The sequence below is a fragment of the Triplophysa rosa genome, linkage group LG18 (genome assembly GCF_024868665.1).
Source record: "Triplophysa rosa linkage group LG18, Trosa_1v2, whole genome shotgun sequence".
In the NCBI taxonomy this organism is placed as follows: Eukaryota; Metazoa; Chordata; class Actinopteri; order Cypriniformes; family Nemacheilidae; genus Triplophysa; species Triplophysa rosa.
Genome location: NC_079907.1, coordinates 23443011 through 23465777, shown reverse-complemented (window position 1 = coordinate 23465777; position 22767 = coordinate 23443011). Strand labels below are relative to the sequence as shown.

Sequence of the window (22767 nt, the reverse complement as noted above, 5' to 3'; positions counted from 1 at the left end):
TTAGCTGGCTAAAAACACTTTTGTGGACACAGTTTAATTGATTAATTTCTTGGTAAGCATATAGCCTATAAGTCTCTTATGCATTCATGCGATGTAATGTAGCCAAACCAGAGAATGGAGTCCAGAGGATTCCAGCATTCCTAGATACGTAGTTTGCGTAGCTGTAAAATCATAGGCGTTTGACACACAAAACGACACATTTTACTATCAAATCTGACGTTTAGGAAGTATTTGTGAATCCGGAGTAAAGTTTTCGGGAAGGTTTTACGCGCAAATTACTCGGAATTTACTTGAATTTCATGAATGAGGCCCATTGTTCTGTGCTGGACGCTTGTTGTCTGTTTTTCTCTCTCAAAATGATATATTCCAACCATCTATTAAAATCTCACTTTTTTAAAATCACAATTTGTCTAAAACCTAATCTAAAGCATTTTTAAACATTTTTTTATTAACATGCAGCCAGACAGTTTGATATGGACGAAAATAACTTTAATTGTTTGCTGGGTTATAACATTGATTTAAATAATATTGACCCGAAGTAACCTCGCGTCCTGTTGAATGTAATTTTTTAATATATTGTTTATAGTTCAGTCCATTTCTATTTTAACATGTACGTTGTTATTTTTTATACCACGGGGCTGTTGAATGCTTCATTCTGATTGGTTGACGAACGTTCGACGGGTGTGCATTATTTTTCGGTTAAACGCACACCTATGAAGTAGTTCCAGATTTGTCGACCGAATTACAGTTCCATGTCACTGCGCTTATGTAGCCTACTGTCCACCAGTGAATACGTATCTAACAACAGACAAAGTGACAGGCAAATTCCATTGTCTGAGAAGAAATAACTATTATTTATGGACAGCATTTGAACAACAATGGCGAGAGCACTGTACAGGACTGTTCAGACGAAAAACTAAAGCATATATCAAAGGTAACGGCAAACTACATGACACAATCAGCGGGTTAAAGATAAAATACGAAGCACAAAAATAACAAGTTAAATTGGTCTGTGGAATGGGTAAACGGGACTTAAAACACACAGCAGGAAGCTTTCTATGCCACTGCGAGAACCGCAGCTGGCGCAGAAACCTCCGTGTCACATTTTTCCCTTAATACTTTTCTTATACGACAGGGGTGTTAAATACGACGAAAACAAATCAAATATAGATACTTGCTTTTCACTCTCAGTGAAGCAAACGCGTGTGCACGTGCACTGTCTGTCTTCCTCTCGCTCTCGGAAAACTGCATATGCAGCTCAAGCAACGCCTTCAGATGAGATGCGTAAGAAATTAGTCCTACCAGAAAGAGCATTCCGGGACAAATACCATACAAATGTCTTGAGATAAAACATCGGAACAACGTCTTGTGGTGTTGTGACCGTGGTATAAGCGGAATAATTGACTCCGGTCCGTTCAATTATCGAAAGTTAATGCACACCCGAGGTGTAACGGCCACGACGCGAATTAACTTTCGATAATTGAACGGCCCGTCGTCAATTATTCCTTACATATTTGATTCTATAGTTTATCATTTACTTAGCACCTTATTTCATTTCATTATTAAACCGTTTAGGACAAAGTAATAAAGTTATAAAACAACTCATACAGCAAGAAAGAAACAGAGAAAAGCTAAACTACTACCATACGCTGGCTTTATTGATATCACTGCATTGATTTTAAATGCCACATTCAGCCAGACATCAGTACAGAATCACGTACAAACACACACACACACACGCACGCACATCTATCTTTATGAGGACATACATTGACGCAATGCAATCTCTAGCCCGTTAGCCTAACCCTAACCATCAGAACTACATGCCTGACCCTAACCCCTAAAACCAAGTCTTCACCTTCAAACAGCCCTTTAAAGGGGTCTCTGGAAGTGAGGACCGGCCAAAATGTCCTCACTTTACTCTCCTTGTCCTCACACCGCTGGTCTACAACTCAAACCGGTCCTCACAAATATAGACGTACAAGTACACACACACACACACACGCGCGCGCGCGCGCACGCACACAGCAGATTTTACATGAACATTTTAGAATAAAGGAGATCAGATTTAAAGAATGTGCAAATGGTTCTCCTTTAACCCATGTGAGGACAGAAAAGATTTTTACAACCCTGTAAGTATTGCAACCTCTTAAGAATCAATGCAACAAGTCTTTGGTATTTGCTTCACAAAAAGATACGCTTTTGGTCTTTTCTGTTTAAGAATCATAATGTCTATTTATAACCTAAACTACAAATGTAAAAACCTAGTGAAAACACCATCTAAAAGGCAGCAAAAAAGATGCATGAAAACAGTAAAGTATAAAACCCACATCCAAAGAGAACAAATACTGAAACTAAAAGACTCAATCTGAATGTCAAATTCAGAGTCATACAATACAAAGCTACCATCACCCATCTCGTGTTCTCTGACTATTCTTCAGCTCATGATATGTACACGCACATGTGAATAATAAATAGTTCTGCTGGTGTAGTGTCCTCAGATCATCAATGAAGAACATGAAGACAATGATGAAGTAAACGGGTCAGTAGTCACTTTAGTTCTCCATGTTGGAGTTAGTCATGGTGTTGAGAGCTGTCCGTTTCCTCCCTCTGATCTTCAGAGATCCGTAACGTGCCTGTCATAAATGGAAGAAACATAACTGTTACCATGACAACAGGTTTCTATCATCAGTTTTTCAAAGCGTAAATATTACAATGTCCTTAAAATGACTTTTCACGCAGTGTGTAATGCTGCTGTGTGTGAACAGTTAGTTGTAAACTAACGGTTCTGTTTAGCGTGTTGACAAAATGTTTACATGCTCTCCTACTTGTAAGTCGCTTTGGATAAAAGCGTCTGCCAAATGAATAAATGTAAATGTGTGAATGTCAGCAGTCTGCCGAGCTGAAAAGCTGAAAGTGAACAAATAAAGTTATTGGCTTGGGAAAAAGTGTTCCGTGTCAAATTTGCGTCACTCGGTGTAATGCACGCCTACATTCCATTTGTGACACTGTACATGGTAGACCAATCATAGCAGACTAGACCATCTGATCAATCAGATCAGAGTAGGCTGACAGAAAGGAAGGGAATTAGACAGATGAATCGCCAAACGAATCATTTGAGAGTCAGTCAAGATGTGAGGTAATGATAACTGCCTATTATTAGAAAAGGAAAGTGTTTTACACAGTGTATGTATGTAAACTTGTTGTTAGACACTCCATAAACCAAAGTAGGTAGTGTAATTGCATTTGTCATTTAGCAAAAGTGTCACTCTGAAGCTCAGAACCCTGGTTGTGTGCAGAGAGAATGTAGTTATCATGTGACGTAAGTCCTCAATATTGACATTCATGAGGTTCAGTGAGATTGTGTTGATTGTGTTTTGTTGGACTCACATCTCTGCGCAGTTTCGAGCGAGTAATTCTGACGCTCTGAGATCGTCTGAGGCCGTGCTGAGAAACAGCTTCATCTTCAGAGAACACAGACTTTCCCTCTTCATCACTCCTGTCATTATCATCATCATCATACTGATAATACTCTGGAAAACAAACAGAAATCAAAACCAACCTTCAATTTTCTACAATGAACTGAATAAAAGCGACAGTTTGCAAATGATAAAAGTATAAAAACAGCACTAACACGTGAAAAACACTGAGACAAATATCAAGCAGTAGGCTTGAGAGAGAGAGAGAGAGAGAGAGAGGGAGAGAGGGAGAGAGGGAGAGAGGGAGGGAGGGAGACAGAGAGAGAGAGAGAGAGAGAGAGAGAGAGAGAGAGAGAGAGAGACGAGAGGGAGGAGGGAGAGGGTGAGAGGGAGAGAGAAGAGAGAGAGAGAGAGAGAGGAGAGAGAGAGAGAGAGAGGGAGAGGAGAGAGAGGGAGAGAGGAGAGAGGGAGGGAGGAGACAGAGAGAGAGAGAGAGAGAGAGAGAGAGAGAGAGAGAGGAAGAGAGAGAGAAGAGAACAGAGAGAGAGAGAGAGAGAGAGAGAGAGAGAGAGAGAGAGAGAGGAGAGAGGAGAGGAGAGAGAGAGAGGGAGAGGGAGAGACAGGAGGAGGGAGACGAGAGAGAGAGAGAGAAGAGAGGAGAGAGAGAGAGAGAGAGAGGGAGGAGGGAGAGAGAGAGAGAGAGAGAGAGAGAGAAGGGAGAGAAGAGAGAGAGAGAGAGAGAGAGAGGGAGAGAGAGAGAGAGGAGAGAGAGAGAGAGAGGGGAGGAGGAAGAGAGAGAGAGAGAGAGAGGAGGTAGAGAGGAGAGGAGCAGAGAGGAGGAGAGAAGAGAAGAGAGAGAGGAGAGAGGGGGAGAGGATGAGAAGAGAGAGTGAGAGATGGAAGAAGCAGTAGAGCCAGCAGCAAGAGAGAGAGAGAGAGAGAGAGAGAGAGAGAGGTAGAGAGAGGGAGGGAGAGAGAGAGAGAGAGAGGGGAGGAGGAGAGGAGAGGAGAGGGAGAGGGAGGGAGGGAGAGAGCAGCTGTCGGGTTCAGGCCGCTCCTGGCACAGTCTCCTCTGGGCTCCTAGGGCAGCGCTGGGGGTTAGGCAGAGCCAGCTGGTGCCAGGACGCCCAACACCAAACCCACCAGAGCACATTTACCCCACACTCCATCACTTACAATAACATCATCATCATCATCAAAAAAAAAACATTTATCAACGTCATACAGCAGCACACAACAGAGAACCTGTACTGTTTGTGTAATTCTTCATTTCACCATAAGGGGGCAGAACACATTCACAAACCAATTGTTCTGAACACTTTTCTTTGTTGCCAGCCACACCCACCTACTGTTTTCAATTACCGTAACATAACTTTCTTGGGATTTGGGAACGTATGGAATTCATTCTCCAGGTCTATTCTTGTGTTATGTTTAGGTCTTCTGCAGTCTGAGCAGAAAAACAAGTGAAAGATGATCAATAGGAGGGCGAAAGCTCTTTGTTATCATCTGTAGATGATAGTATATAATAGCTTTTCTATTACTGAGAAGTGTTTTATATGAAACGACATTTAATGCAATGCATACTGTCCTGAAGTTCTGAGTAACTAAACAAAAAAAGCATTTGCGTTTTTACAAGCCATTAACAGATCCCAAACAAAGCACTTCTGAGTACACCACAAATAATAAAGGGCTCAACCTAAATCATGATATAAACCCAGAGAAATCTGTTAGGAGATCATAACAGATCAATAACAGTTGTAATTAAGTTCATGTTTCAAGTAGTATTGTGTGTGATTTGTGTTAGGGAAGTCGAATCACAGCAACCACAGACTTCTTTCAGACAACCAAATCAAAGACTTCAAACCCATATTTCTATAATGCACATTCTCATCTGGGTTTTCAGATGACAAACAGCTCTGCCCTGCGATAAGAGAAGACAAGTGACAAGAGAATACGATTGATGAGAGGAAAGAAACAAAAGCAGATGCACACAGCCGTTTAATGGCATTCATCAATGCTGACCTCTGCTTTTTGTACATAAGAGACGAGCGAATGAATAACACTCCTTTTAAAATCAAAGTGTGATTAGCAGACGGTTTGATCAGTGAGGATGTGCTGCTGTCTGACGGCTTCATCGCAGCCGAGATGGAAATGACCTGGATGCCGGCAGAATTTCAAGCGTGGCGGATGCATTAGCATACTGAGATAGAGTCACATTAGGTATTCAGCTCAGAAGCTGCCGAGCTGTTTGTTTCCTCTGCTTCATCTTCTCACAAAGCTCCACTAGACCATTCATGCTATAAACGTGTAGCTATTGCTTATTACCCTCCTGCACTCCAGACAAATACCAAATCCATTCCATTTACTCCGAAGCCATGGCTGCGTTAACATTCATCCCCATCCACGAACGTTTGAAATATCATTAGAAACCTCTGGGGGTTTTATGCTACTGAAAAGCATCCTCACATCCTCAAAAAAGCTCTTATTACCTGCGTCGTACATGTCCGAATCCATAGAAACGAGGCAGTGTACAGAGATGAGAAAGCATCAAGACACTTGTGAACATGCAGCAGGGCACCAGACTGCGACTAAATGGTTGCATTTTGCGACCAGTTTTCGAGACAGCGTGAGCATTTTTTACAAGTACTCGCACATGTGCGACCTGCAAATTCGGAATTTCGTGTAGTTGTTATTTCATGTGGAAAGACGAGTAGAACGCGAGGCCGCCATCAGTGCAGGCTGTGTGTGGGTTAGGGCTAGAAGGGTTACAGCTACCTCCACTGGGCATGTGCACTTCAATACCGCATCATTTTGGTCATGCTGACAACAGTTATTTACTTTTTTTTATTGTAAGGTTAGGTTTAGGGTTAGGGTAGGTGTTAACTAATGCCATTTGTTGTAATTTTAATATTTATTGCGATATTTTGCATCACTTCTGGCCGTAGCTGTATCCCTTCTAGCCACAACCTTCTAGCTGCGTCCCAAATCTCTCACTTATGCACTATTCTACGCCATTTTGTAGTATAAATAGTGTGAGTAGTGCGTTCACATTGAACATTGAAAAAAGAATTGCACTTTAAGTACCTGGATGATGCACTTTCTCAACCGAAAATATAAAGTGTGGAACTGTCGCAGTTTCGCTTACGTAGCGGAAGAGAGGCGGGGCTATCAGACGCTGCTCGAGAAAACTCTCCTGCAGAGTGATTACGCTTCAATCTGATGATGACTGAAGTAATGCTGGGCAAAACACATGAAAACTACATTAAATTCACTATGTACAAGTTGATTTTTATTCACACGCATTCTCGTCTGGGAAACCGATATACTTCCGGTTAGTATTCCATTTGGGACGATAGATACATACTACCCTTCTAAAACTCACACACTACATAGTTTAAGTGCATAGTGTGTCATCTGGGACACAACTACAGTGTGATAGTCAACTGCGCGGGTCAATCGCATCACTGATGTTTCTGCTGTCACGGAGGCACACAATCCACGTCATCATTGACAAGTTTACACACACACACAACGTGAGCGCATTACTACGAGTCGCTGTTTGTTGTGACAGATTTCTTGAGGACGAACGATTTAATATACGAGACGTGTGGGGGGGGGGGATTGCAGGCTGATTTAAGGTGTGCCCCTACATTTTTAGCTTGCGCTCCTATAATTTTCTGGGCTAAGTGCTCCTAGTAAAAAAATGTTGCATGCACAACAGTCCTGATGCATTCAATGCCTATGATATCCCAGTCTGTGTGAGATTTGGTGGATTGTGAAGACAAAAACAGAGCAACTGTCAATGTATGAGGCAAATAAATATAGAATTGACTTGAATTCTGATCATTCAGGCAGCTGTGTAGAGATGAATCAGCAGTAATGTGTTAATAATTGAAGTAAGAGGTGTACCCGCTCCATCAGGCTGGTCCATGATGGCTCTTCTGGCCGGGTTGGAGCTGCTGTATCCTGGATAGACGTCACCCTGAGAGATCTGGGTAAGATCATGCATGCTGAAGCTCCTCAGCTTCTCTGTGATTGCACCTTGACCCTGTAGAGAGACACAACACATATCAGCACTGACGACACACAGAACTGAGCCTAACATTAAAAACACATCATGATAACATGCATGAATGAATGAATGCAAAAGGACGGCTAATATCAGCTCTGTCTGAAAACCCAGTGATCCTAACAGAAGCGTCCTAACGAACACAAACTCATAAGTGATAGATTTAAACTATATTTCAAACGAGTTTACAGTTAGCACGCTGCTAATAAAACCACAATACAAAAACTTTATGAAAGTAGTCTGTTTATTATCAATTGAGAGTCTTTTCACCAAGCTCCTTGCAATGCATTGTGGGATTGCCTTTTCTGCAACCGATGAAAGCATAAATACTGGAAATACTGCTTACAAAGGCAGATGTCTAGAACTCAGAACGGAGCTTTAGAATGTGCAGCACAGGACAATGGAGAAACTATAAACTTCCTCTGGATAGGGTGTTTGAGACAGGATGACATTATTGATGACATCACTGAGAACTTAACTCCATGTGCACAAAAATCAGCAAACACTGTGAGGAACTCAAATCCAGTGTTAAAGGATGATGTGATGGGCACATGCTGTAGACACATTACCTGAGCTGGTGCAGTACTCCTGTACAGCAGTTATACACAAATATACAGTATATACAGTATCAATGATTAAAAATAACACAGATCAACATTAAACAAGATCTAACAAACAACATTCTCTCATATCAAAGACACAGCATTTTCTCACAGACGGCGGTGGATGTCCATCACTGATCTGTATTACTGCTCTACTGACACCAATGACCTCGAGTTGACGGTGACCTTTACCTGTGATTTAAAGTCATGAGTTGTTGCTCTCACTGCAGCTCTGTGCTACGCGCACAAATACACGCAGACATGAACACACGCAGACGCACAGGCAGACACGCACACAGACACACACAAGCAGATACACACACGTACACAATTGCAAACACACAGACATGAACCCTCAGAGACACATACGCGCAGACACACACACACACTTGCCTTAACAGCTGCAGTCACGGCGGCAGTAGCAGCGATGCTCAGGCCCTGCTTGCCAAAGTTCACCATGGTCTCATAGCTCCGTTCCTTCGCCTGGACTATATAGTCGTCAATTTCCTTCAAGAATCACAGGACAGTAAGAATAATGTGTGACAGCTTTCTGATTTTGAAGCACAATTATAAAATAAAAAATATGAAAATACAATTTGAAAAATTAATACAGCATTACAAAGGCAGTGCTTCTCAATTGATGGGTTACAAGGAAAAACAAAACTAATCAAACCTAATCGTAATAAAGCACCAATAATTAAGGGATAGTGTCCAGGCAGTCAGTTGTTATTGCAAAAATAAACCCAGACAGTGCGATTATGACCGGACGCAAAGCTCATTTTTAACGAATGCAGATCTTGCGCGAGGAAAACGTGTTTACTTTTGGTTTTAAGGTAAGACACAGAGTTCAAATGCCAGGAACAGGCAATTTGGTTTAATCATTTGTAAATATAATGATGTGTGTTATTAAAGGACATATTTACTGTATATTGACTTTTGTATATTAAACTGTACCTGTCAAAGGATCTGGGTTACCCGGTGTTATTAGTTTTGAGCAGTTGTTATCTGGGAATGAATGTCGTGATTGACCAATCAGAACCATGTATTCCAGAGCGCCGTGTAATAAGGATGGAACAAGAAGTTATAATAAAGTTTTTTTTACAAGGAAAAAGCTGTCAGAAAACAATCATGGCTTTTCATTATCATTTCAAGCAATTCCAGTTGGTGACGCTAGTGATGCAGAAGTTACACACTGCACCTTCAGGGGCACACGGAACAAGTCTGGACTACCCTTGTTTGATCAAATAAATTGAATTTCAAGTGAAATGAAAGAGGTTGAGAAGCACTGATGTAAAGGATGATAAATGTAAAGAATAGAGTTACTCTTTCTCTTGAGGTCAGCAGAGGATGGAGGACTTTTCTGTAGATGACACTCGCTCCTCTGGTGTATGGAGACAGAAGCCAGATCACCAACGCTATCTTGATCTCATAATAGAGGGGAAACCTTCAGATCAGATCAGGCAGAGAGAGGGAGAGAGCGAGCGCGGATATATGCGATTAATCTGCTGATATAATTACACTCATTAAAGCTGTATTCCAACAAATTAATATGTGCGACTCCAAATTAAAGCAGTAACTTAATTTCATTACACTCTGATTGCTTCTCTACATGGGCTGGTGTGGGGCAAGTGAAACGGATTGCTTGTTTAACCTGACTTGAGTCACGTGTAAACGTGTTAAAGACTCAATCATGGGTCTGAATGTCAATCTCACCAGGATACAGTCAGATCCGTGATGGTCTCCACCACCGTGTACAGAGCAAACACAATCCAGTACATCATCCATCGCACCTGAAAAACATATTGGATAGTTCAGTGTCATATCAATGACTGAGGGATTCAGGACATGTTACTGAACACATGAATGCAATCTAAATATTCAGGAATTTTGCTATTGATTTCAATAGAGCGTGTTCCTGCTTTACTCTTGTGTTATGAAATGAACATTTTATACAGCAATGAGTATATTTGTCAATCTAGCCTCTTTGAAATTGACAAGGATAGTTCACACAAAAAATGAAATCGTGTGCGTCAGGAAGTGCGCTTTACCCTCCCTCTCTGTAGGTGGCACTAAATGCATCAGAGGCTGGTTTCCAAACTGCCAACAAACATCACAAGATCGTGCTCACGACGTTTGGCAGAGGCTGTGCATTAACGCTAGTCATGTTGTAAATGTTTCTTGCAAGAAACGATCGATTCACTTCACAAGACGTCGGAATGTCACCAGGAGCTGTAGGGATTGGTTTTGTATTGGATATATCTACTTTCTGAACTCAAAACAAAATGCTGCTTCCAGTTTACCTTCATTGTATGAATCACAGTGCACTGCGCTTTCTGCTAAATATCTTCTTTTTTGTTCTACTAAAGAAAAATGTTACATGATACAACATACTGGATGGCCTGATGGTGAGTAAATAAACACATTTTTTGGGGTGAACCAGGATGCCAACACACATACAGGCTTGTAAACGAGACTGATGATAATTATAATGTTATCGTCTCTGTTAAAATGGCCTGTACGCTGCTTAAATAACTGAACCAATGGACAAATAGTAAAATACTGATGAATGGAAATCATTTTATTACATGAGCAGACAGAGACAGATTGAGTGATAAGACACATGAAAGTAGGACACTCAAGACATCGGCTGCTTGAGAGAGAAAAAAATAATGGACTGACCAATGTCAGCTCAAGAGAGCATTATCATAATACATCATCACTGTGTGTTATACTTGAAACCTAGTAAAACAGAAAAAAATAAGCTATGATATTGTTTGATACGGTCCATAATAAAAACACTCATATCATCTACATTGTATCTCAGTGAAACCCAGCGAGCGCTGAAGGCCAGCACATGCGTCACACTCACCCAAACATAAAACACATGAATATTTCAATAAAATCCATACATTTCTTTTCAGTTCACGGGGATGAATGCCTTATCTTTCCACGCAGACATAAATCCAAGCACACCTCTTCTCCTGAGAGAAGCTGAAAACACAGTGGGCTGTGGCATAAAATCATTACGGCCGTGACATTAATTTCCGTGTGGCCTCTCTCTGCAGCAGGAGCTGTTTGGTATGCCACACCGTCCTCTTCCCTCGACCGCAGCCAGCTTCTTAGCATTTCAATTTCAAAAGCCCAAGCAGACGGTCATGTGATCCGCAGCTCTCCGAGGTATTAGGTGATATTTTCAGGCTCGCTGAACAAAGTCAAATGAATCGGTGGTGAGGCTTTACTAGCGGCCTGACAGGCGGCATCACGTTTAATTGGTGTCCTCCCGGTGAACCTGCAGCGGTGTGAGAGAGATCAATGCGCCGCAGGAAAGCCACGGCTGACCGTCAATGGAAATCCTCCAGAAGGCTATACCAAAAACATCTCACTGTGCTGACCGCATCGATAAAAGACATCCAATCACATCCAAGACCTCTTCCCATAATGCACCAGACAATATTTATGACATGTTTGAATTTTCAGGAATCCATTAGAGAAGTATGTGAGACGTAAGCAGAAACCAGACGTCTTTGTTCCATCTTGATTCAGGAGAAAAACAAGCATGCTGAACGCTGACTGTGGGTCAGGAGTTATGTTGCCTGGTTTGACGATTCTAAATCGACATGTTCTTTCCTCCTGAGCGTGTGTTTGTGAAGACGTTTCTTTCAGTTTTAAACAGACACACGGGATGTTTATCACTGCGAGTAGAATAACCACAGCGCGGTTTCTAAAAGCATCTAGTCTATGCAAGTAAACACAAGCTTTAAACTTTATTTTAAGTCCAACACAAACCAGCGACTCCGGTCGGCTGGGCCTATAAACAGGTCTGCGGCACAAAGCATCATTTGTCCCGTCCTATTTTGGAAATGAATTGAAAGCAGGTTTCTCAATTACCCGTCTGCATTCGCAAGCCAACGCAGCAACGGTTATGACATGCTTTAAAAAGGCGGCTTTTGTGGTCCATCGAGCCTTTCTTCTTTATTCCAAGGGTTCGCCATTAAAAGTCTAAGTTTACTAAAATTGACTTTCCACTCGAACATTCAAAAACAAACGGCATGATCTCTGACTGCCAGTGTCTCTTCCCTTGAGCTGACAGAGAGATTCAATCCTATAACACCAGCACATCCCTACAGTGTGTAAACACATGTGCATAAATATCACATACATGACCTCAATTCAGTGTCACGTGTGTGTGTGTGTGTGTGTGTGTGTGCGTGTAGAGCTGCTCAGTTAAAGTGAGTTTTTCTGATTGCCAAGCAATATGACTCCAACATCATCTAAAACATAATATATTCACAAAATAAATCTAATTTTACAGTACGGAAAAGAGAAGCTTGAACATTCTTCAGTGTGATTAAATTCTTAAATCTTTAACCATCTGAAGCATGGTTTGTGTAGTAAAACATACTATAAGTTAGGGCTGTGCAATTAATCGAAAATTAATTGTAATCGTCAATTTTGGCTTCAACAATTACAAAAACAAAATAATCGAGGTAAAACGATTATTGTGCCACATTCCATTTTGCAAGGATCCTCTCTTTTCTCGTGGTATAAATCCACAGCGCACCCCCTTCCTTACAGTGGTTCAGCTGTGCTCTTTCTTTACATTTATTTTTCAATTGAATTCACAGTTTAAAAGCAAAGTTATTTATTTTCTATGTTGTTTTAAAAGTTAATGAGTAATCGTGTTAAATAATCGGGACCTCAATATTGGCCAAAATAATCGTGATTATGTTTTTTGTCATAATCGAGCAGCCCTACTATAAGTAACTTTTATAAAAATGATTCAGAAAAAAACATTACTGTTATGTGTAAATCTTGATATAAACAACAGCAATTTATGATATGATATGTCAGGGCAAGTTATTTTCCGTTAGCCTTTAGCTGGACTCATGTTTAAGATCATATATTTTGTTGAAGCTTTGAGATTCTGCATTAAATAATCTGGTTCTGATGCATAGAAATGTTATATAAATAAGAATGTAGTTTTATCTTCTATAGAGTTGAATATGGAAAAGCATTAGACTCAGTGGAGCAGTAACTCAACTCCCTGCAATGCAGCAGGGCTACAAACACACTCGACTAGAGTTACTAAACTCCTGAAATATCTCCAGTACAACCAGTGACACGAGCTAAACATAAACATCTAAAACAGAGACAAAAGACAGAGAGAGAGTTTACACAAAAATCAACAGCATTCATTCACTCTCATGCCGTTCCATACACGTGTGCTCTCCTAGTTTTCCATGGAACACAAAGGTATTGTTTTTCCTTACAGCAACAGCTCATAAAGAACTCTCGTCTCTACTGTACTTCACAGAAATAAAACAGCGTAACAGAAGTGATGACTGAATGTACTCTCTTCAGAATGAAAGAATCTCTAGGGGGAGATCACGGCTCTTTATCTCACAGCATGTTTACACTCTTCATGAAGCGCTTTACTGCACCGCTGCTCAGAGTTATTATTGATTATAAATGACATTGATTTAGGTTGGACCTCAAAAAGCACTGATTCACTGATTAAACGAGCTCTTAAAGGGCCGGGTTCTTTCAAACAAGTTCAGAGGGAACATGACATCTGATCTGGTCACACACACACAAACACTCTACTAACATGTCTGAACTTGCACATGACATGTCAGTCTTTTCACATCCTATTTAAAGGAGTGGCGAGACTTAAAGATGTGTGCTAGTAACCCAAAATCTGTAGGTTCAACTCACTGAAGGAGCTAATTAATAGTGAGCAGTGCACATAACCTCAGGAGGGGTTCATATGTTTATGTTGCTTTGGAAAATAAAGTGTCCACACATAAACAAACATTGTACACAGGTGGGTGGATGGATGTGCTGCGTTTTACTTACATATTCTTTGACGTTTTTGGTTTTCACTGCTTTGTAGGAGTAGTACGCTGGGTACAAGTTTCCAAACACCAGCCTGTGTGAAGAGACAGAAATGAAGGAAGATTACTCTGCATGTTCTTCAAAAGCCACTCCCTCCCTTTCACAGTGTTTACAAGGTAAATGATTTGCCTTTCTTCCTTCCCAAAAGAACACCTTGAACACACTAATACGTTACCGTTTGAAAACACACAGCACTCTTCATCTTGGCCTTCCGTCCAGACCAAGGTTTTGTCAAAACTGAGCTTTTCAAAGTGCGACCGTATTTCTCAATGGTGCGACTAAAAAAAATCTGAGGTCGCACCGGTGCGACCAGCCATTCGAGGGAGAAAAAAGTCTCCGCGACTCTGAAAGTCTCCCTGTGATTCAACAACAGACACATTAGGCCCATATCGTGGTCTAAACCAATCTGAGATAGTGAAGGGCGGACCCCCCTCTGATTGGCCGTGACCCCGATTTTCCTGTACGTGTGTGTACCAGAGGTCGCGTTAACCGAAAATTCTCTGTCATTGACAGATTTTTTTACAAGTGACGGAAAAATCTGAAGGCCGTCTGTCTGTCATTTTGACGGATTACAATGAGGGCAATTTGTAACTCCCCGTTTGCCTTCATTAGAGCGTGATGTGCTCGCGAAAGGACGTGCGTGTTTTCACCTGTCATTGTTACTGACTGGACATATGTGATGCGATCTGGGAAAACCCGTCGGATGTCGCGCTGGTGAAGAATGAAGGAGTATCAATGCACATTTCCCGCCAGTCCTGTGTAAACTACGGCATGCAAAGTTTTTTATACAATGTGTTCGTGAGATGACAGAGCTCCCCGTCTGCAGCACCGGGAGTTATCCGATCGCAAAACATACAAGGGATGATCAAAAGTCCAGACACTATGCACATGATAAACGAGGTAAAACTTGCTTCACTGCTTGTTAGTTGTTGTCCGTAATGTTTGTTAGTTTCCCTGTGTAGTGATAATGGAGGAGCTCTCATTCTTTAAGTGTGCCCGAACCATTTTCCCTACTTTCGTTTTATTCAAACGGTTTTGTACAGTATTTTTATAGACTCAAGTACAGCAAGTACAGCGTTATGACGTCACGAACATACTAATTACCACCTAAAGCCACCTTGCACCATAGAGACGGGTAATATAGATTATGACAGATTTTTTACGAGCCTGTCAGTCAAAATGACGGACAATAAAAAAGTCTAGCGCAACCTCTGGTGTGTAAGTGTGAAAATGCGTGAGCTGCAGTCAGACAGAGAGGGGAGGAGCCTATAGGCCCGTCAGTTAAACAGAGAGGGGAGGAGCCTATAGGCCCGTCAGTTAAACAGAGTGGATGTAGCGCGGATGATGAGAGAAGATGAAAATAACGATTGATTTTTGTGAATAATGTTAAGTTAAGGCCTGATCCGCCCGAAAATCATAAGCAATGCTCTGACACGGAGCCATCAACCTCCCAGGTTATGTCAGATGTTTCAAGTTTAAATTTCAGTTCGGTGAAGCACTTTAAGCACCAACACTTTTTCAGTAAGTGACCTTTCTTGTAGAATTGTGCTTCAAATAAAGAACTTTATGTTGACCAGATTGTTAGTTAATCATTTACAAGTCAATTTCGCCTATATGGACAGCGATTAAAAAAAAGTGAACTGATAAAACTGCGGTGTTAAATGTGATGCGGTCAAAAATTTGGGTGCACCTAACTTTTGTGCTGGTGCACCTAAGAAAAAAAGGTAGGCGCACCAGTGCAAAAAGTTAGTCTAGAGCCCTGAAAGTGGAGAAATTTGAAAATGCCGTGTCGTCGTCACATTGTAGCATTAAAACAATAACATTTTTCATCATGTGACGCATTTGTTTTGGACATATTCAGAATTCTTCAAAAACAGAATGTTTCCTTGAAGTTGCTGATCTGCGTTTTCACTCACTTTTGCAACAGTCTTGTGTTACCCAGAGCAATAACTCACCTCATAGTCCATGCTTTAAAAAACCTCCGTGCCTTCCTTTACATTGCTGCAACATTTCAAAGATGCAGAAAGTAAATAAACGCCTGCCAGAAATGACACATGCTAAAGTGTCTCGCATTAGACTCATGATGAGCTTTACATACATATGCACGAGCAGTTTTTGGTAAAAACATGAATATGCTAGTGTGGACGAAGAACGAAACAAATACTCTTGTCATCTGGACTCACAAAAATAATTCAGGTAAACAGGTTTAGGGCACAAACGCTGTAAAACCAGTTAATCAATCCAGATGTGATGCTTAAATTTGGGGGTCCTGAGGAAAACTCTGACATGCTGCTGAGATGAAGACTGCCGCTAGCATTGATTTCGACACGCCGCTAGGGATGGGCGATATGGCCCTAAAACTCTATCACGATAATTCCTGGTATTTCTTGCGATAACGATAAAAATGACGTCGACGATATATCCATAACGCCATCCACCGCTGTTTTTTGCGTCAAGTGATAGTAGCTGCATGTAATCTAGACCCTCAGAAAAACAAATATTATCAAAAAGTAAAACTTACCCCAAATCAAACAGCTCCTAAAATATACCTACAGTATTTTTGTAAATATAAAATATAATAGTGAGATTCGACTTCAAAAGGTTGTAGTAAAGAAAAGTTAAATGAACTAAAGCTCAATAAACACATCATGTCATACCTAAAACTGTATATATTCTATTGTTGGGTGGAAACGATCGATCGCATCACGCTGTCAATCACTCTCTCTTGAACTGTGTGAACCTTCTCTTCTCACAGCAACATACACTGAATCTGTCTATGACTCGCGCTACAGAAAGAGAACAGAAAAATGCGGATAAAAGAAATCTAATGAAATAATCCATGCTTTTATACGCTCATAAACGTATTTACAATAACGTAATACAAACTCGCATGTGTACTGCTGTGCGCGCTGTGTCGCTATGAGAGCACATGTGGGCGCGAGCTGCGCACGGGACGCTCCGTTCATCCTGCATATAACAGGCAAGAAATCATATTAAACTATTTGCGCACGCGCGCATAACATCTAACGAATGTTTAAATAAATACTTTTAGCCAAACTAAATGTTGTGGTGTAACGCATTATGACTATCAACGACTACTTAACAAACGAATTAAATAAAACGAAAGTGAAACTAAACATGAACTCGGATGCATCTACAGTGGTAACCTAAACGAGATTTAGAGCTTTTAGTGCAAACTCTTTCTCAGCTTCACGTCCGCCCTCCGCTATACCCGTTTTCGCTTCACATATGAGCTGTGAATGGGTCTCACAAAGAAATACGTCATCAACTAGAATTTATCCTTTATATCGCGGGAAGACTAATTCCTATCGTGTGGGGAATTTCTACCGGTATATCGCAAACGATATAATATCGCCCATCCCTACACGCCGCACAGACTTTCTTGACATTTCACAGGCCTTGATGTTTCCCAGATGATAATGCTGCTGTTTTCCCTTGTATACTCCAGTAAGCCACTGTCCTGAGGGCTATAGAGGTGTTTGATGTGTGCTGGGTTACAGCGCTCTTGTGTCTCGTTCTTGACTCAGCAGTGCAGATAAAAATGGAGACAGTTTGTGATGTTTCCCACTGCCAATTAAAGACAATGTGTGACCCAGAAACTCATGAGACGGCAGATCTCAAACCATCTAAATACTGTAAGACTAATATTGTGACAATAACAGCAGTGATTTCTCTCTTTACGTTATACAGGAAACTACGTTTTTATGCATGGATTCCACCATTCCATCCGCATCACGGAACACAGGCATAACAACAGAATTTGCTGTATAACGCAGAATGGCACGGAATCTGACAAATGTATTATTTCTCAACCAGAATGTAGTACTGAACAGCTAACAAAATAAAAATTGTGCTACGAATATGAATAAATAAGGTTAGAAATATTCAGATGCAGTTTAAATAATTATGCAATCTGCTTGTTTTGCATGTCTATGAGTGAAAGAGTGGTGGGTTGCATTGCTGCACGCCTGATGCACCGTCCACGTCTCACTATACGACTACACGAAGGTTTTGTATTTCACTGATTCATTTGTGAAAGCTATTGTCAAACACCCTTTGCGGCGACCCGTCAAAATAAATGTTTGGTCGGAGCCGATAGCCTCGTGGGCAGTTCTCCGACATGTGGTGCTTGTTTGTGGGATATATTGCGATACTACTGTATGGTAAAAGACGGAAAACACATAATCCAAAAAAAACCCCACAGAATTTGGGAAATATAAAACATAATTTGGGAAAGGGCCCTAGTGAGTGATGCTTGACTATGCAAATTCACGAAGTTAAGCTGGTTGTCAGGGCATCGCTCTGTGGGTGCAAAGGAGTTTTGAGAGGTTTTTAGAGTGTTGCTGTGCTGTTTCCAGGGTGTTCTGTGTGGTTGCTTACAGCTCCCAGAACTCTCGCACAAGTTTCTAGTATATATTCTGTTCTGCTAAAAAGCAAAAAGAAAACAAGCAGTTGACCACTGTCAGCCAAACTAAAATATATACCATAAAAAAGCTCAAAAGCCCTCCTTTATGATAAATCCTTCTGATCACACAGAAAAAGGTAACAGCATTCCTCTCCTTCCTTACAAACACAAAGATCTGATGTATCACCACCTCTTTTCTAGCCTGAGTGTGTGGAACAGATGACACACTACAGTTCAATATTTAGTCTTATGGGTTTGTTAAATGCTAAGCAATAGTAAAACTGACCACAAAGAACAAAAGAGAACTTCAGTATTTCAGTGCACAAGAATGATAACATTTGTGCGGTGGATCTTGCATGTTCTTGATCCAAGGATCCAACTCGGCACGGCAGCGGTTTATTTTCCTGTTTCCATAGCAACAGTGGAGGCACTGAGCTGTAACAATGATGTTCAGCTCCACACATCTCCCAGGCACCCCCCACTCTCCCTGGAGCACAGTAATTTACAGATCTCTTACTCTAATTCATGTGGCTCTGCGTGCTTAATAACTAATATTTCTCATTCACTGGCTGATTGTTTTAATGTGACATATGAGGAAATCCATTATTATCTATATTGTTGCAATTAACGAGGAGCTACAGTTGGCTCGACTGACTGCAGGCACAGGACACCAGCGCTTTCAGACAATTCCTTTCTTTTATGTGGACAATAAAGAAACCTCAAATAAAGACACACAGTGTTTCTCTGTCCATATGAAAAATGTAACGCATGTGAGGTGGAGCAGCAGAGAATCCGAATACAAGAAACCAGCAAAAACAAATTATTTTGTACAGAATGTCTGCTTTGGTATTACACATGACAGAGGCCTTTAGAACAAATTTAAAGACAGAGACATCATTGACTGAATAAATGAGCCTACCTACCTACCTACCCATATATGCTGTATTATTCTCTCTCGTGTAAACCATCTTATCACCTCCAGACCAGCAGCTCGAGTCATGTTCAGATATTGCTGTTATGCAAGTTACTCCTGACTCATTTAGCATTCTGTTTATGTGCAAACCGAATACATTTCACTGAGATTATGCAAATATGTTTGGCTCTAGACATAATGTGTTCAATAAAACATATATACATGCAATTATGGACAAAAAGAGAATGTGCTAGGCCAGCCTTCGCTGTACGCATGTGGTTCATGACTAAAAATTAAAATATATTTAAGTACAGTAAATAAATAATAGAACTGTCATCCAGGGCCCAAAATAAAAAAATGATTTTGTGCATGAGTGATGTTGCATAGCAACTATAAAGGTCTAAATTCTATTTCTGTTAAACAACAGGTTTCTCCTCTTTAACGTTGGATATTAGTTGACCCATTGCTATGGTCACATATACAGTACGTCACACCGCCCAGCTCCACCAACCTATAATACAACCATACAGTGCAATTAACTTTTGAGTTTATAAGTCACATACTTTAAAGGCTTTTGATTCTCCTCACAGTCTCTCTGTGCTCTTTTCCACCAGAGAGCCTTCACAGGCCCTACGCAAAACAAATAAATGTCCTGGACATCAACCTTCCATTGTTTTGACAACAAGGAGTCGGTCTTCCTCCAGCGGGGCCCTGAAGGAAACGAGACCTGCAGCTAGCGGACTTGAACATATTTTAGGGGTATTGCTCTCAGGGTGTGCAGCTGAAACAATAAAACCTTCAGACGAGCCTTGACACTCCGTTTCAGGTCAACTTTGAGTTTCCTGCTAAGAAAACGGGCTCACTTTGATGAACGGCTATTGCTCGGAGCCAGATGCTGAGAGTCTCCTAAACCACATCTGCTTCAGCTCTCTGGATTCAATCTATTTTCTCTTAAAAGACAAATGTTTATTTCAATTTTATTTTAAGGAAGATAAGTAAATCCACCCTTCCGTTACTGGATCTAATCATTGACATGTAAAAGAACGTTGCCATGCAACATAAAAATACCATTCAGCCATTTGTGCTGAGCACCGTGAGCGAAGAAGCCGTTTAGTAAAGAGTTCACTGCAGTAAGACCATTGACCGATCAACATTTATGACTGCGACCAGACATTTCAGTCTTCAATTTTACTTTGCCTTATTCCATTTTTTCTCTGTTTGAAAAAAAAAATGTGTCATCACACTCACATTTCTACTGTTAAATGGAATATCAGCACGGCAGCACTCACCAAAGAGAAATTAAAATACAATCTTGCCCTCATATATTTGAAAAAGACTAATTAAATGCCTCTTTTACAGACTGAAATTAATATAAGGGGACAGACAGCGTGGACCAGTTTTGCAGAAGGATAATTTACTTAGTTTGTAAAATCACCTATAGTCAAACATGAGAAAAGCAGAAATATGCAAATACAAGTTAAATATATTATGCAATCAGAGAAAAATAAGCCCGAGGACTGTAATGCAATAAAGAGCAATAAACAAGACAGTGATTCTGACAAAACAAATGTGGACAAACCTGTTGTGTGTGTGTCAGTTCCCAGAGGTCAGACTCACTTGAGTACAAACTGACAACATTAACAGAGTAAAAACAACAGTCATTCATATGACTTTCACGTGAATGTGCTCGTGGTAACGCTGTACTGCCAATTCTAGTTTAAACATTAAGTATATGGAGAGACTGGAGTCCGTTCTGTCAAATAAAACACAAACGTCAAGCATTCACGCAGCAGATAACACAAAAAGCAAGAGGTCCAAGTATCACTATCAGTTACTCTTATCATCAAAATGACAACATAAATACGATAGAATCATTATAGTAATTGGCACTTGCTCTCTTCTAACTCTTTCATGCTACAAAAGAAACCACAGTGATATTCGTTCTGCTGTTTGCACAATAGCACTATGGTAAACGCGTCAATAAAATCTTTCCAAGCCTAAAGGCAAGTGTGGTCTATTTAAAGTATGAAAGATGTGACACGACTAATGCTGAAGAACAGATGAAGTAAGACAGGCTTTGTCTTTGGATTCCCGGAGGGATAATGCGAGACATGTTTCTATATGCCGAGGCCTGTAGAAACATATGAGTCAGATGACTTGGACAGCTCCACCTAACCCAAAAGCCGAGTAAAAACCTCAGTAACGTACAGGGCGTAAACACACACACAATCATCACATTGGAACGTCCACTGACAAATTATATCAAGAATACCGACAGTGAAACGACAACAGTCTTATGCACGAGATTACACACATTAAAACACCACAAACACATCCTACACAAAACACATGTAAAAAACTAAATTGTTTGATTAAATAACCAGAACAGAAGTCATAAACCTAATTGTGTGCAATCCTCTTTCTCTAACAGTTAACGTTACATCGGAACTGCATATGGATTAACTACCTTAACGTTAACGCAACAATCGAGTTAAACCTTACTTCGAACCACTAAAAGGAAGAAAAGAGAATTGAAACTCACGCCACAGATCTTGATATGATCCAGGACACCATGTTTATTTCCTCAGGATTGAGTCCAGTCGAGTGAGAGAGGCCACAGCCGCTGGAGAATGATGCTAACCTGCTATGCTAACCTGACTAAACTTCTGACGACCTCAAATATTCACGGACTCCTGAAAGCCTCCGGTCGCTCATTACGCTCTATTACATGCGAACATTTCGCCAAGCGCTTATAAAACAAGCTATAGAGGAAACGTGAGTTAAAATAACGACAATCTTGTTGTGCCCATATTCAAGCACTCGACTGAACCGCCGACGCCGTTAACTGTAAGGTGCGCTTTGATGGTCAGTGACGTCAGAATTCATTTGATTCCAGGGACCCGCCCTTCTTGTAATATTATTGGCTAAGAGGATTTGTTTACAAGAAACTCGTGCACTGGTTGGTTAGAAAATGTGTCTTTTAAGTGACGTTTAGTATCGATGACCTAAACACTGCGCACAAAGGCTGGACGGAGGGTACTGGCCAATCCAATTTAAAAGTGTTAAAAACAAAACTTCTTTAAGCAATGATGTTGTCATTGTAACGCAATTTTTATTGCCTATTGTACATTACAAGACAGTAAACAATTAACAACAAGTCCTCAAATGATTGTGTGAGTAGAAATGCGTTTTCACATGATATTAGAAAGACTGCACTATAAATCTGTAAAGCTAGGACAATACAAAATTAAGAAAAGCAACTTAGAAATTCTGATAAAATCCTCTTTATCATTGTGACCTTTTCCAAATTTGCTCTTCAATTTGTGGTTTTAATAATCCTCAAATAAATCCCTAAAATGTACGCCTAAATGATTCTACATGTTTTGTGTAATATTAATATTCTGTGTAATTAAACTGGTAATTCACTGATAATACATAACTAA

At 40.6% G+C, this 22767-nt stretch overlaps 1 protein-coding gene across 1 annotated transcript; it reads right to left on the bottom strand.

The window, feature by feature from the left end:
• Nucleotides 1-1637: 1637 nt before the first annotated feature.
• Nucleotides 1638-22182, bottom strand: reep3b (receptor accessory protein 3b). The gene is made up of 8 exons (XM_057358097.1): nucleotides 21867-22182; nucleotides 13947-14019; nucleotides 9804-9880; nucleotides 9414-9534; nucleotides 8484-8597; nucleotides 7329-7467; nucleotides 3391-3533; nucleotides 1638-2636 (listed from the first exon to the last, which is right to left on the bottom strand). Exons 1-8 carry the CDS (start codon nucleotides 21896-21898, stop codon nucleotides 2556-2558), a joined length of 780 nt encoding a protein of 259 aa, XP_057214080.1. The 5' UTR covers nucleotides 21899-22182; the 3' UTR covers nucleotides 1638-2555.
• Nucleotides 22183-22767: the final 585 nt, after the last annotated feature.